At 47.1% G+C, this 15,151-nt stretch overlaps 1 protein-coding gene across 1 annotated transcript; it reads left to right on the top strand.

Annotated features, from left to right (window-relative positions):
* The first annotated feature begins 11,400 nt into the window (after positions 1-11,400).
* LOC135531930 (E3 ubiquitin-protein ligase RNF128-like) lies at positions 11,401-13,444 on the top strand. Its single transcript, XM_064959623.1, has one exon. It carries the CDS (start codon positions 11,608-11,610, stop codon positions 12,760-12,762), a length of 1,155 nt encoding a protein of 384 aa, XP_064815695.1. The 5' UTR covers positions 11,401-11,607; the 3' UTR covers positions 12,763-13,444.
* The last annotated feature ends 1,707 nt before the right edge of the window (positions 13,445-15,151 follow it).

Below are 15,151 nucleotides of genomic sequence, written 5' to 3'. Positions count from 1 at the left end.
CCGCCATAGAGCTTTCTGGTGGATGTTGGCATTTTATTTTATTTCTACATTCACAACATTGAATTAAATACGTTTTTAACCTGGTGGGTGATAATTTCTTCAACTGCAAGCAAGGGTTTTCATCGAGCTTGCTAACGTTAGCTTCTTTAGCATGCCAACAACAAGGGTTTTCATCGAGCTTGCTAACGTTAACTTCTTTAGCTTGCCAACAACAAGGGTTTTCATCGAGCTTGCTAACGTTAACTTCTTTAGCTTGCCAACAACAAGGGTTTTCATCAAGCTTGCTAACACAGCTAGCTTGCTAACACAGCTAGCTAGCTAATGTTAGCTCCTTTAGCTTGCCAACAACCTGTAGTGTGACTGACCAAGGTAAGAATTTTGAAAAATTAAGTTCAGTAGAGTTAATGTCATGTATGTATTAGATATAATTTAATTTCCAAAGCTATTGTTAAATGTTCTTGGCTAGCTAAGTTAAGTGTTGCTTGTTGGCTAGCTAATTTAGCTAGCTTTAGTGAGGGTTGGGTGTCTCTGATATAAATAGGTATTTTCTAGCAAATATATATATATATTTCCCTGCTGCAGTGGATCCTTCTGGTCTTGAGTCTTAGCTGCCTATGGACAGACCCCAGCCAATGGAAGTAGTCTTTAGTATCATTTAGCTAGCTAGTTCCCAATTGAATTTAAACGTCTTCATGAACATTTACCCCTTATTTATTAATCATCTTGTGTGGAATTGTTTCACTAACTCTCTGTCTTTGCATTATCCACATGATAACGGTTATCTTGTGAACTGGAGGTGAAGGAATCTGCATTGTCAGTATACATATGATGTTCAAAGACATGATTTTCAAAAACAGATGTTAAGGTCACAGATGTAATTTATACATTATATTTTGTGTTTCAGATGCGACCTTCCAGTGACTCCGATGCCACAATTTATTTGAGAACAAAATAAAGATGATTGATAACACTTAGTTGTCATCCATTCAAACTTGTCAAAGTATACCACAAGCATGCTATTGTGATTTAGAGCTGAACTTTGCAGTTTTATGCATTGCATTTTAATGTAGCCTAGCTACAGTATCTAAAGTAAAAAGCAACATTTACCATTCATTAAAATACATGGTAACATATATTTATCAAGTATATTTTGGAACATGTTTTACTAGCTACCACAGCATATTGTTAAAAGGAATTTCCACACCATATATTTAAATATATAAACATATATGTAGAAATATATGAAAACGGACAATTTTGTAAATCAGTGCATTTGGAAAGTATTCAGACCCATTGACTTTCCACAATTTGTTACGTTACAGCCTTATTCTAAAATGGATTCAACTGTTTTTGTTGCCTCATCAAACTACACACAATACACCATAATGACAAAGCAAAAACTGTTTTTTAGAATTTTTACAAATGTATAAAAAAATATAAAAATTAAATATCATATTTACGTAAGTATTCAGACCCTTTACTCAGTACTTTGTTGAAGCACCTTTGGCAGCGATTACAGCCTCAGGTCTTCTAGGCGTATGGCGCTACAAGCTTGGCACACCTGTATTTGGGGAGTTTCTCCCATTCTTCTCTGCAGATCCTCTCAAGCTCTGTCAGGTTGGGTGGGGAGTGATGTTGCACAGCTATTTTCAGGTCTTTCCAGAGATGTTCGATCGGGTTCAAGTCTGGGCTTTGGCTGGGCCACTCAAGGACATTCAGAGACTTGTCCCGAAGCCATTCCTGCATTGTTTTGGCTGTGTGCTTAGGGTCGTTGTCCTGTTGGAAGGTGAATCTTTGCCCCAGTCTGAGGTCCTGAGCATTCGGGAGCAGGTTTTCATCAAGGATCTCTCTGTACTTTGCTCTGTTCATCTTTGCCTCGATCCTGACTAGTCTCCCAGTCCCTGCCGCTGAAAAACATCCCCACAGCTTGATGCTGCCACCACCGTGCTTCACCATAGAGATGGTGCCAGGTTTCCTCCAGATGTGACGCTTGGCATTCAGGCCAAAGAGCTCAATCTTGGTTTTGTCAGACCAGAGAATCTTTAGAGTCTTTAGGTGCCTTTTGGCGGAGTGGCTTCCGTCTGGCCACTCTACCATAAAGGCCTGATTGGTGGAGTGCTGCAGAGATGGTTGTCCTTCTGGAAGATTCTCCCATCTCAACAGAAGAACTCTAGAGCTCTGGCAGAGTGACCATCGGGTTCTTGGTCACCTCCCTGACCATGGCCCTTCTCCCTGATTGATCAGTTTGGCCAGGTGGCCAGCTCTAGGAAGAGTTTTAGTGATTCCAAACTTCACCATTTAAGAATGATGGAGGCCGCTGTGTTCTTGGGGACCTTCAATACTGCAGAAATGTTTTGGTACCCTTCCCCAGATCTGTGCCTCGACACACTCCTGTCTCAGAGGTCTAAGGACAATTCCTTCAACTCCATGGCTTGATTCTTGCTGTGACATGCACTGTCAACTCTGGGATCTTATATAGACAGGTGTGTGCCTGTCCAAAATCATGTCCAATCAATTGAATTTTCCACAGGTGGACTCCAAGAAACATCTCAAGGATGATCAATGGAAACAGGGTGCACCTGAGCTCAATTTCAAGTCTCATAGCAAAGGGTCTGAATACTTATAAGGTATTTAAGTTTTTATTTGTAATACCTTTGCAAGCATTTCTAAAACTTGTTTTGCTTTGTCATTATGGGGTATTGTGTGTAGATTGGTGAGGATTTTTATTTATTTAATCCATTTTAGAATAAGGTTTTAACATAACAAAATGTGGAAAAAGTCAAGGGGTCTGAATTCTTTCCGAATGCACTGTATGTCCATATATTTTTGTACATATAGCCTATTTAAATATATGTATATATAAGGCTTAAATACATGTAAATATATGTTAAAATATTTATGTCAATATATTGTTTTTCCATATGGACTACATAGATGAAGTGTAGAGTAGCCTAAATCCAAATTGTTGAGAAAAAAGTCTCGAGTAGACCTATAGAGAATGTGACTATGAGACAGTAAGCCATTATTTTAGGAATAAATAATGCCTCTCTCTCTCTCTCTACCGCATCTGCTTTCTTGATGTTGCACTCTCTGTGATTATTACTTGACCCTGCTGGACATCTTGAAGAACAATCTGGAATTAATGGCCATGTACTCTTATAATCTTCACTGGCACAGCCAGAAGAAGACTGGCCACCTCTCAGAGCCTGGTTCCTCTCTTGGTTCCTGCCTTTCTAGTGAGTTTTTCCTAGCCACCACCTACATTGCTTGCTCTTTGGGGTTTAAGGCTGGGTTTTTGTATAAGCACTTTGTGACATCTGCTGATGTAAAAGGGGCTTAATAAATACATTTCATTGGTTGATTGATAGGCTACATAATTCAAAAAATGACATTGAACATTGTCCATTAATCCATAGGCTACATTAAGCCATAGGTTTCATTCAACATCTCTCTGATCAGATTTGATCAAACAAATGAATTGAGTGATGTTCTCATCGCACCTTTATACCACTATGTGCATATTTGGAGGTGAAGCTGTACGTGCACTGCAGGACAGTGACATGTAGGCTAGTCTATGTGAACAGACCAGCCCAGCTAGCAGACAACAGGGGGGCGGGGGTCTGGGGATATGTTGGGGCATGTTCCAAAAAGTGATGTCTACTTTCTCTGGAGACCGTAATGTTTATCATCTGTGCGCGCTTTCGGTCCATGTGATGCAAAGCCTGTGTGAGCATTGTGAGCTCGATGAAAGAACGAACGCCGCGCACACCAGAGAGAAGTGGCGTTAAAATGGTAAGATGGAGATGGCATTTTGTTTCATTTCAGTGTTGATGTAATTGACAGATTTGCCTACCTGTGAATAAAGCGGGAGCTCTACTCAAATCAAAGTAGTCATGTGGTTGGCAGAACAATAACATACCCATTTATAAAAACCTTTTATATCGGCCTCTGTTACAGGCTAATAGCGCAGGCTTAAAATGATTTATATAGGCCTCTGTAGTTGTAAACGTCTAAAAACTACATTTTCTGTGGATAACTTGTAAGTTCACATGTTGAACAACAGGCCTTTGCAATGTTTATATTATTTTCTTGGCCACAAACTAAATTTCGAACCATGTCAAACTAAAAGTCCCCAAGTAATAATAGATAAGTTTCAATAAATATTATAATCAAAAATAATAATTCATTATATGTAACAAAATAATTGTCTAAACATTAACAATGATTCATATTTGTTCATATTTTAGTGACATTTGCATTAAATAGGCTTTTAAAACATGTTGCAAGGTCAGATAATTGCCCCCAATGCGAATCACTTGCTCTAAGCCAATACATAGTGGTTTAGAGCACGATGTATTCTGGTGGTGCAGTAAATGTATTGATGGGAATACTCAGTAGGATCTGTACAATGTATATCTGGTGTCATTTCATGGGGCTCTGAATAATACAGGGTTGCTGACCCTTCACTCCACCCACTCCATTGGTGGCCGAGTCACATCACTTGTGATTACTGCACTACAGATAACCTGCTAACTAAACAACAGTGCAGGACATGCCCACTGAAGGACAACTACACACACAAATGTACGTTTCTTAGATTTTTGCCAGAGCTCAAAAGTCATCCCCTGATGTGGTTTAGACATTGTTGTGAACACAGAAAATCTCATTTTAATTTGATTGCTTTTCTAATAAAAAAGTGTGAAAAAACTGGGATAAACCAGAAAAAATTGGGAAACCTGCAATAACAAAACCAAGATAATGGAATTTGGGAAAATATCAGAAGATAAAATATCAGAAACTGATTTTAAAATGCCCTACCAACGTTTTTTTGCTGTGCATGACTGCACTTTAGAGTGTGGGTCATCCTCCAGCACAGCATTGTGGGGAAGTTGAGGTCAGATCCAAAAATGCATTTTTACGTATGAGTGTTTAAATGCTCTACCAAGATGCACGACAGGGTTATAAATGCATTGTGAAGCCTCAATTTAATATGATTTATAAGGCCTTTATTAAGCAGTGCTTATGCCACCCTTTACAAAGCACATGTTTATATCATATTTGACATTGTGGGTGATGTCACACAGTCATGCCTCATTTATGAACCCTTTATAAAGCATGACATACGGTTCTAGATGATTTGTAACACATTTATGTAGTATTTATTAAGGCTTTATGACGTGTTTATAAGCTGCACGCCCTTTAATGCGGGACCGCTCTGGGTCCGTAGGCCTACATTATGACATTAGAATTAGGTGGAACATGACTTCAGGCAGACATACCTGTTGCAGGTGACTAACAGTTGTACACAATGGTTCTACGGCTGTGGTAGGTCATCACCATCTTGGGTTGCGGCGCCCCCATGTGATGGTTTCAGAAAGAAACCCTTTTCTGTTCTTGGCCTCCACTGTCACAGTAACATAACGGACTGGAGCTCTCAAAGGCCACTACAGGACAAACTTGGTTCATGTGGAATAATATCTATTAGTTAAACCTGTTCTAATCACCCTTGTAGTGTGCCTCATTTCACACTCAGACCATACCGTTTTAAGAAGAGAATGATTTCAAACAGCTGTTGAACTAGTTTATTCTGTAATGTATAGTTTTGCACAATATGATAGCAACATAATTAAAGGCCTATGTAAGTTGATCATCAAAGTATAGTTTGAGGAAGGTCCTTGGATGGAAATGACACTGCAAACATCTGCTTCATATAGAATGTAGTATCTGAATGCAGTAGAGTTGGCCAGGAGAATTACATTCTTGTATTTTATTGGTTCAGTTTATCAGCTGATCCTACTGAAGGGTCATACATAATCACAGAAACATACCAGAGTTACATCTATTTCTGATACCTTATCCCAACCATAACCTCTCTTCACACCAACTTATGTAGTCACTCCAACTTCCTTAACTCTCTCCAGCCCCCTGTCTTCCTCCTCTCTCCCCCTCCAGTCTGTCCATCCCCCTGGCTTCCTCCTCTCTCCCCCTCCACTCCATCCAGCCCCCTGCCCTTTCCTCTCTTCCCCTCCACTCTCTCCAGCCCCCTTCCCTTTTCCTCTCTTCCCCTCCACTCCTCTAGCCCCCTGCCCTTTTCCTCTCTTCCCCTCCACTCTCTCCAGCCCCCTGCCCTTTTCCTCTCTTCCCCTCCACTCTCTCCAGCCCCCTGCCCTTTTCCTCTCTCCCCCTCCACTCTCTCCAGCCCCTGCCCCTTTCCTCTCTTCCCCTCCACTCTCTCCAGCCCCCTGCCCCTTTCCTCACTTCCCCTCCACTCTCTCCAGCCCCCTTCCCTCCTCTCTCCCTCCACTCCTCTAGCCCCCTGCCCTTTTCCTCTCTTCCCCTCCACTCTCTCCAGCCCCTTGCCCTTTTCCTCTCTTCCCCTCCACTCTCTCCAGCCCCCTGCCCTCCCCTCCACTCTCTCTAGCCCCCTTCCCTTTTCTCTTCCCCTCTCTTGCCCTTTTCCCTCTTCCCTTCCACTCTCTCCAGCCCCCTGCCATTTTCCTCTCTTCCCCTCCACGCTCTCCAGCCCCCTGCCCTTTCCTCTCTTCCCCTCCACTCTCTCCAGCCCCCTGCCCCTTTCCTCTCTTCCCCTCCACTCTCTCCAGCCCCCTGCCCCTTTCCTCTCTTCCCCTCCACTCTCTCCAGCCCCCTGCCCTTTTCCTCTCTTCCCCTCCACTCCTCTAGCCCCCTGCCCTTTCCTCTCTTCCCCTCCACTCTCTCCAGCTCCTGCTCTTTTCCTCTCTTCCCCTCCACTCCTCTAGCCCCCTGCCCTTTTCCTCTCTTCCCCTCCACTCTCTCCAGCCCCCTGCCCTTTCCTCTCTTCCTCCAGCCCCCTGCCCCTTTCCTCTCTTCCCTCCTCTCTCTCAGCCCCCTGCCCTTTTCCTTCCCCTCCACTCTCTCCAGCCCCTGCCCTTTTCCTCTCTTCCCTCCACTCTCTCTAGCCCCCTTCCCTTTTCCTCTCTTCCCCTCCACTCTCTAGCCCCCTTCCCTTTTCCTCTCTCCCCCTCCACTCTCTCCAGCCCCCTGCCCCTTTCCTCTCTTCCCCTCCACTCTCTCCAGCCCCCTGCCCCTTTCCTCTCTTCCCCTCCACTCTCTCTAGCCCCCTTCCCTTTTCCTCTCTTCCCCTCCACTCCTGCCCTTTTCCTCTCTTCCCCTCCACTCTCTAGCCCCTTCCCTTTTCCTCTTCCCCTCCACTCTCCTAGCCCCTTCCCTTTTCCTCTCTTCCCCTCCACTCTCTCCAGCCCCCTGCCCTTTTCCTCTCTTCCCCTCCACTCTCTCCAGCCCCTGCCCTTTTCCTCTCTTCCCCTCCACTCTCTCTAGCCCCCTTCCCTTTTCCTCTCTTCCCCTCCACTCTCTCTAGCCCCCTTCCCTTTTCCTCTCTCCCCTCCACTCTCTCCAGCCCCCTGCCCCTTTCCTCTCTTCCCCTCCACCTCCAGCCCCCTGCCTCTCTCTAGCCCCCTTCCCTTTTCCTCTCTTCCCCTCCACTCTCTCCAGCCCCCTTCCCCTTTTCCCTTTTCTCTCTTCCCCTCCACTCTCTCCATTCCCCTGCCCTTTTCCTCTCTTCCACTCCTCTAGCCCCCTGCCCTTTTCCTTTCTTCCCCTCCACTCTCTCTCCAGCCCCCTGCCCTTTTCCTCTCTCCCCTCCACTCTCTCCAGCCCCTTTCCTCTCTTCCCCTCCACTCTCTCTAGCCCCCCCTCTCTTCCCCTCCCTCTCTTGCCCCTTTCCTCTCTTCCCCTCCACTCTCTCTAGCCCCCCCCTTTTCCCTCTTCCCCTCCACTCTCTCCATTCCCTGCCCTTTTCTCTCTTCCCCTCCACTCCTCTAGCCCCTGCCCTTTTCCTTTCTGCCCTTTTCCAGCCCCTCTTCCCCTCCACTCTCTCCAGCCCTTTTAGCTCACCGCAATTAAGCTAATATGTTATTCATTAGAGTTAGAGACAACAGGAGCCAGTATGACTATCAAGGATGGATAGAAGGAGGGACGGAGGGAGGGAGGGAGGGATAGATAGATAGATAGATAGATAGAGGGATGGAGGGATGGAGGGGGAGGGATAGATGGAGGGATGGATAGAAGGATAGAGGAATGATAGATGGAGGGAGGGATAGATGAGGGATAGATGGAGGGATGGAGGGCGGGAGAGAGGGAGAGGGAGGGATAGATAGATAGATAGATGCAGAACAGTGTTTTATTCTGACACTATGGACATCTCTATGAGCTGGTCATCTATCTCAGGCCTCTAGATGGAATGAGGTTTTACTAAGTCATGTGTCTAACGATCCAGCCTCTTAATGGATGTAGGGAGCTGTATAATCCTATAGCCTTTTTTGATGATCAGTAGATTTAAAGCCAAGCACGCACACACACACACACACACACACACACACACACACACACACACACACACACACACACACACACACACACACACACACACACACACACACACACACACACACACACACACACACACACACACACACACACACACACACACACACACACACACACACACACACACACACACACACACAAGCAAAGTGACTGAGACAGAGGGTGCTTGTGTGAATGCAGGCAGTTCCTCAGACCTTTTTAGCTCTAAAGGTTTCATCTACTACAGACAGATACTCCACTTATATGCCTCTGTGTGTGCGTGTGTTTGTGCGTGTGTTTCATAGTGTCCAATTCTGGGAGAAAAATATTTTAAACTGAACAAAAAAGTGTTGTTCCCATGTTTCATGAGCTGAAATTGTCACGCCCTGATCTGTTTCACCCTTCTTGTGCTTGTCTCCACCCCCCACCAGGTGTCTCCCATTTTCCCCATTATCCCCTGTGTATTTATACCTTCGTTTTCTGTTTGTCTGTTGCCAGTTCGTCTTGTATTGTCAGGTCATCCCAGCGTTTTCCCTGGTTTTCCCTGCTCTCTAGTTTTTTGTTTCTAGCTTTTCTGGTTCTGACCTTTCTGCCTGCCCGTGACCCTGAGCCTGTCTGCCGTCCAGTACCTGTCGAACTCTGATCTGGTTACGAACCTCTGCCTGTCCTCGACCTGCCCTTTGCCTGCTCCCCGTGTTATAATAAATGATCTGAGTACTGAACCATCTGCCTCCTGGGTCTGCGTCTGGGTCATATCCTGAGTCCTGATAGAAATATAACATCCCAGAAATGTTCCATACGCACAAAAAATATTATTTCTCCTTTGCCAAGATAATTCATCCACCTGACAGGTGTGGCATATCAAGAAGCTGATTAAACAGTATGATCATTACACAGGTGCACCTTGTGCTGGGGACAATTAAAGTCCACTCTAAAATGTGCAGTTGTGTCACACAACACAATGCCACAGATGTCTCAAGTTTTGAGGGAGTGTGCAGTTGGCATGCTGACTGCAGGAATGTCCATCAGAGCTGGTGCCCGGAGAATGTAATGTTAATTTCTCTACCATAAGCCGCCTCCAATGTTATTTTAGAATTTCGCAGTTTTCCAACCGGCCTCACAACCTCAGACCACATGTAACCACATCAGCCCAGGACCTCCATATCTGGCTTCTTCACCTGCGGGATCGTCTGAGACCAGCCACCTGGACAGCTGATGAAACTGTGGGTTTGCACAACCAAAGAATTTCTGCACAAACTGTCTCAGGGAAGCTCATCTGCGTGCTCGTCATCCTCACCAGGGTCTTGACCTGACTGCAGTTCGGCGGTGCTCACCTTCGATGGCCACTGACAAGCTGAAGAAGTGTGCTCTTCACGATGAATCCCGGTTTCATCTGTACTGGGCAGATGGCATCGTGTGGGCGAGCAGTTTGCTGATATCAACGTTTTGAACAGAGTGCCCCATGGAGGTGGTGGGGTTATGGTACGGGCAGACATAAGCTATGGACAACAAACACAATTGCGTTTTATCAATGGCAATTTGAATGCATAGAGATACTGTAACGAGATCCTGAGGCCCAATTGTCATGCCATTCATCCACCACCATCATCTCATGTTTCAGCATGATAATGCACGGCCCCATGTCGCAAGGATCTGTACACAACTCCTGGAAGCTGAAAATGTCCCAGTTCTTCCATGGCCTGCATACTCACCAGACATGTCACCCAATGAGCATGTTTTAAAACATACCATATTTATTATTATCGCTTACGTTGTTGTTTGACTCATGGAAACTGCATTCAAAACAGTCTTCATGCCTGTGTGTGTGTGTGTCTGTGTGTGTGCTTGTGTGTGTAAACAAATCTTGGGTTCTGAGAAGTAATAGGGTAAACCTCCATTGAGCCCTGGTGTGTGTGTGTGTGTGTGTGTGTGTGTGTGTGTGTGTGTGTGTGTGTGTGTGTGTGTGTGTGTGTGTGTGTGTGTGTGTGTGTGTGTGTGTGTGTGTGTGTGTGTGTGTGTGCGTGTGTGTGTGTGTGTGTGTGTGTGTGTGTGTGTGTGTGTGTGTGTGTGTGACACTGTGGGAGATAAAAACAGAAACAAACCTGACCATATACACTGAGTTTACCAAACATTAGGAACACCTTCCTAATAATGAGTTGCACCCCCCCCTTTTCCCCTCAGAACAGACTTAATTCTTCGGGGCATGGACTCTGCAAGGTGTCGTAAGCGTTCCACATGGATGCGGGCCCATGTTGACGCCGATGCTTCCCACAGTTGGCTGGATGTCCTTTGGGTGGTGGACCATTCTTGATACACACGGGAAACTGTTGAGTGTGAAAAACCCAGCAGCATTGCAGTTTTTGACACAAACCGGTGCGCCTGGCACCTACTACCATACCCTGTTCAAAGGTACTTAAATCTTTTCCATTCACCCTCTCAATGGCACACTTACACAATCCATGTCTGAATTGTCTCAAGGCTTAAAAATCCTTCTTTAACCCGTCTCCTCCTCTTCATCTATACTGATTGAAGTGGATTTAACAAGTGACATCAATAAGAGATCATAGAATTCACTTGGATTCACCTGGTCAGTCTGTCATGTTAGAGCATGATTTGTACACTCAGTGTATTGTCACCTGGTTTGTGTGACTCATGGAAACAACATAATATCTTCTGAGAAGTAAGAGGATAAAGTGCCACAGTTAGTTATTAAAACCTCTGTTATAACTGTGGGCGTATCCTCTCAGCAGCATGACACATCTAAAACTAACAGTTTCACAACCGCCCTTTGTCACAGTTCCCTTGGAATGCTCCTTAATGGCGTTGTTATCTCTGTGTTTGCTTATGTCCTTATGGCTGTGTGCTGTGCTGTTCCTTACCGTAGCCGGTACCTGGAACCTGTGGCCTTAGACCTGTACTATGTAGACCACAAGCCCTTCTGCCTGGCTGTATAGCTGGTCTCTACCCAACAGTCCAATGTCCATTTAGATAATAAGTCTGAAGAGCTGACGCAGAGCGAGGCAGGGTTACAGCAGGCTGCTATCTGATTACTATCAACACACAGGTCACAAACACAGCTAGAGAGTGAGAGAGAGGCAGACAGGTAGAGAGACGCTGAACGCAGTGAGAACAACAACTAACTAACTAACAACTGTGGAACTGAACAGAACAGCAGACAAACAGAAGACTGAAGAAGTCCTAACAAAGAGAGACTGGTCCTAGTGGTAGTGTTAGTGAGCGACCATGTCTAAACAGACAGACATGTTTGTCCTGTTCTTCGTCTGTCTGTCCGGGCTGGTCCAGTCTACGACAGCGATGATATTCTGGACAGCGTACGTGGGGGTACATTTCTACGACAGCAGCACTAACCAGACAGAGACCAGGTTCTGTGAGTGTGGGGTGTACGGGCGTTCCTCCCCTCTGGAGAGCGCTGCCGGGATGGTGGTCCTCCCTGCCTCAGACCCCCAGGGCTGCAGCCTGGACCCCTACCCCTCCAACGACAACACCACCACCCAGGGGTCCTGGATCGCTCTGGTCAAGAGGGGAAACTGTACCTTCAGTGAGAAGATCAGGGCAGCGTGGGCCAGGGGGGCGGCGGCCGTAGTGGTCTATAACTTGGATGGAACTGGTAACAGCTCAGATTACATGGCTCACAGTGACACCTCTGGCACCGTGGCCATCATGATCGGTAACCTCCAGGGGGTTGAGATCGCCAACATTGTGCGGAGTGGTGTGGCCGTCTCCATGGTGATCGAGGTGGGCAAAGCCCATGGGCCCTGGATGGACACCTATTGGCTCTACTTCCTGTCTATCGCCTTCTTCATTGTGACGGGCGCCTCCATTGTCTACTTCGGATTCATCTCCGCCCACCGACTGCATAGTCTCAGGGTTATCCATCTCACCGATAGGCGGCTGAGGAATGAGGCCAAGAAAGCGATTGGCCGGCTGGAGGTGCGTACTCTGAAGCGCGGGGACGAGGAGACGAAGCCGGACAGCCACACCTGTGCCGTGTGTATCGAGTCATACCGCCCAGGAGATGTAGTGACCGTCCTGACCTGTGGTCATCTGTTCCACCAGGCCTGTATCGAGCCCTGGCTGCTGGACAAGAGGACCTGCCCCATGTGTAAGGCTGACATCCTGAAGGCCTTAGGAGTGGAGGGGCCCGGGGAGGAGGAGAGCAGCAGTTCCTCTGTCCCACCACCAGATGTCCCCATCGTCACAGTGTCTGGAGGATCAGGTAGAGAGCTGCTGTATGGGGTCCCTCTCAATGACAAACACCTTCCGACCCCCACCCTGACTCCTCAACCCCCCACCGAGGCCTGGCAACCACATCACTATGACAATATAGTCTTCGAGGGAGAGACACACCCTCAGGGGAACGTGGCCACCAGAGGATAGACGACAACAACAACACTGGATAATGGTCATTTCTACCTGGAGCACGAACAACAACCCCTAGACAGCTTCACACAGCTACAGCAGTGGCTTGTGATGTACTGTACTGTCACTGTTAGCTAAACCATATTTACTGTACTGCTAGGAAAATATCTCCCTGGATTCAAACACGGTTTACTGATGATCAAATAACTATCATGGCAGTAGATTCTACCTCTGCTTATCTGCATAGAGAGCTGGAGCCTAAACCCTGGTCCAGGAAGCTGCAGGTGTGCACGCTTCTCTTTTAACTTCTCTTTGAGATCAAAGTTACTTCTTTATCATTTCTTAAATGAACAAACGATCACTTGTATGATGATAAGGCTGAATATATTTTTCTATGAAATTGATATCTCTGCTGTATTTTTAAATGTAGATATTCTGAGAGTAAAACAAAAATCAGTATTTAAGAAGGAATCGAACTACAGTATACTGTAATGGTTCACATATGAAATGAAATGATTAACCAACAAAACAGAATATGTACTAACTTATGCACTAACCTGGTTTAGTATCGCTAGAGATGTACTGTACATGTGTCTGTGGCAGGGTTTGTGTCAATTCCAGTTCAAATCAGTCAATTCAGAAAGTGAATTCAATTCATAAGTTGATCAAATCTTCATTAAAAACAAATGGCACTTTTGAATGCAATTTCAATGAATATCCTGAAGTGACAATGGAAGCCATGTTGAGTTTTCTTAACCTGGACTGGTCATGTGGTGAGAAGGGACGCCTGGGCCTAATGATGAGAGCCCTGCCAGTCTGAGACCAGGAGAGGGGAGGGGAGGATGAGAGGAGAAGAGGGAAGGGAGAGAGGAGAAGAGGAGGAGGAGGGGGGAGAATGAGTGGAGAAGAGGGAAGGGAGAGAGGAGAAGAGGAGGAGGAGGGGGGGAGAATGAGTGGAGAAGAGGGAAGGGTGAGAGGAGGAGAGTAGGAGAGGGGAGGGGAGGATGAGAGGAGAAGAGGGAAGGGTGAGAGGAGGAGAGGAGGGAGGGGAGGATGAGAGGAGAAGAGGGGGAGGAGGAGGGGGGAGAATGAGTGGAGAAGAGGGAAGGGTGAGGAGGAGAGGATGAGAGGGGAGGGGAGGATGAGAGGAGAAGATGGAAGGGTGAGAGGAGGAGGAGGAGGAGAGAAGAGGGAAGGGTGAAAGGAGGAGAGGAGGAGGAGAGGGGAGGGGAGGGTGAGAGGAGAAGAGGGAAGGGTGAGAGGAGGAGGAGAGAAGAGGGAAGGGTGAGAGGAGGAGAAGGAGAGGGGAGCAGAGGATAAGAGAGGATGAGAAAGTCTATAATTACCTCCTAGCAGCAGGACTCCACTCACCTCACACCTACTGATCAGCCATAATCACCTCCCTCCCACTCAGAGGCCTGTAGTGTGTGTGTGTGTGTGTGTGTGTGTGTGTGTGTGTGTGTGTGTGTGTGTGTGTGTGTGTGTGTGTGTGTGTGTGTGTGTGTGTGTGTGTGTGTGTGTGTGTGTGTGTGTGTGTGTGTGTAGAAGCTCCCCAGGATGTGGCTAATAGGACTTGGTCATTAAACCCAGCTGAATGACTGCTGCCCTCTTCTGCCTGGGGTTGAATGGTGGGAACCCGGTTACCGAGAACTACAGCGATTTACTGGCCAAACCACTCCCTTTACCCAGAATAAATAACAGAGAGAAACCAGTACATGATAATAAATTATTTATATGAACAGCAAGGCGTGGAATGGAAATGGTAAATTATATGTGATGTCTAAATCTGTCTTCTCTACGGCCTCTGCATAATGAAACATCAACACTCAGGGTGGGGACAGACAGCCCATCTCAGGGTGGGGACAGACAGCCCATCTCAGGGTGGGGACAGACAGCCCATCTCAGGGTGGGGACAGACAGCCCATCTCAGGGTGGGGACAGAGAGCCCATCTCAGGGTGGGGACAGACAGCCCATCTCAGGGTGGGGATAGAGAGCCCATCTCAGGGTGGGGACAGACAGCCCATCTCAGGGTGGGGACAGACAGTCCATCTCAGGGTGGGGACAGACAGTCCATCTCAGGGTGGGGACAGAGAGCCCATCTCAGGGTGGGGACAGACAGCCCATCTCAGGGTGGGGGGGCCCATCTCAGGGTGGGGACAGACAGCCCATTTCAGGGTGGGGACAGACAGCCCATCTCAGGGTGGGGACAGAGAGCCCATCTCAGGGTGGGGGGTCAGGGTTGGGGACAGCCCATCTCAGGGTGGGGACAGACAGCCCATCTCAGGGTGGGGACAGACAGCCCATCTCAGGGTGGGGACAGACAGGGGTGGGGACAGAGAGCCCATCTCAGGGTGGGGACAGACAGCCCATCTCAGGGTGGGGACAGAGAACCCATCTCAGGGTGGG

This window comes from Oncorhynchus masou, unplaced genomic scaffold (genome assembly GCF_036934945.1).
Source record: "Oncorhynchus masou masou isolate Uvic2021 unplaced genomic scaffold, UVic_Omas_1.1 unplaced_scaffold_1671, whole genome shotgun sequence".
Taxonomy (NCBI): Eukaryota; Metazoa; Chordata; class Actinopteri; order Salmoniformes; family Salmonidae; genus Oncorhynchus; species Oncorhynchus masou.
The sequence above is the reverse complement of the archived record's forward strand: the minus strand, read 5'-3'. Positions and strand labels throughout refer to the sequence as shown.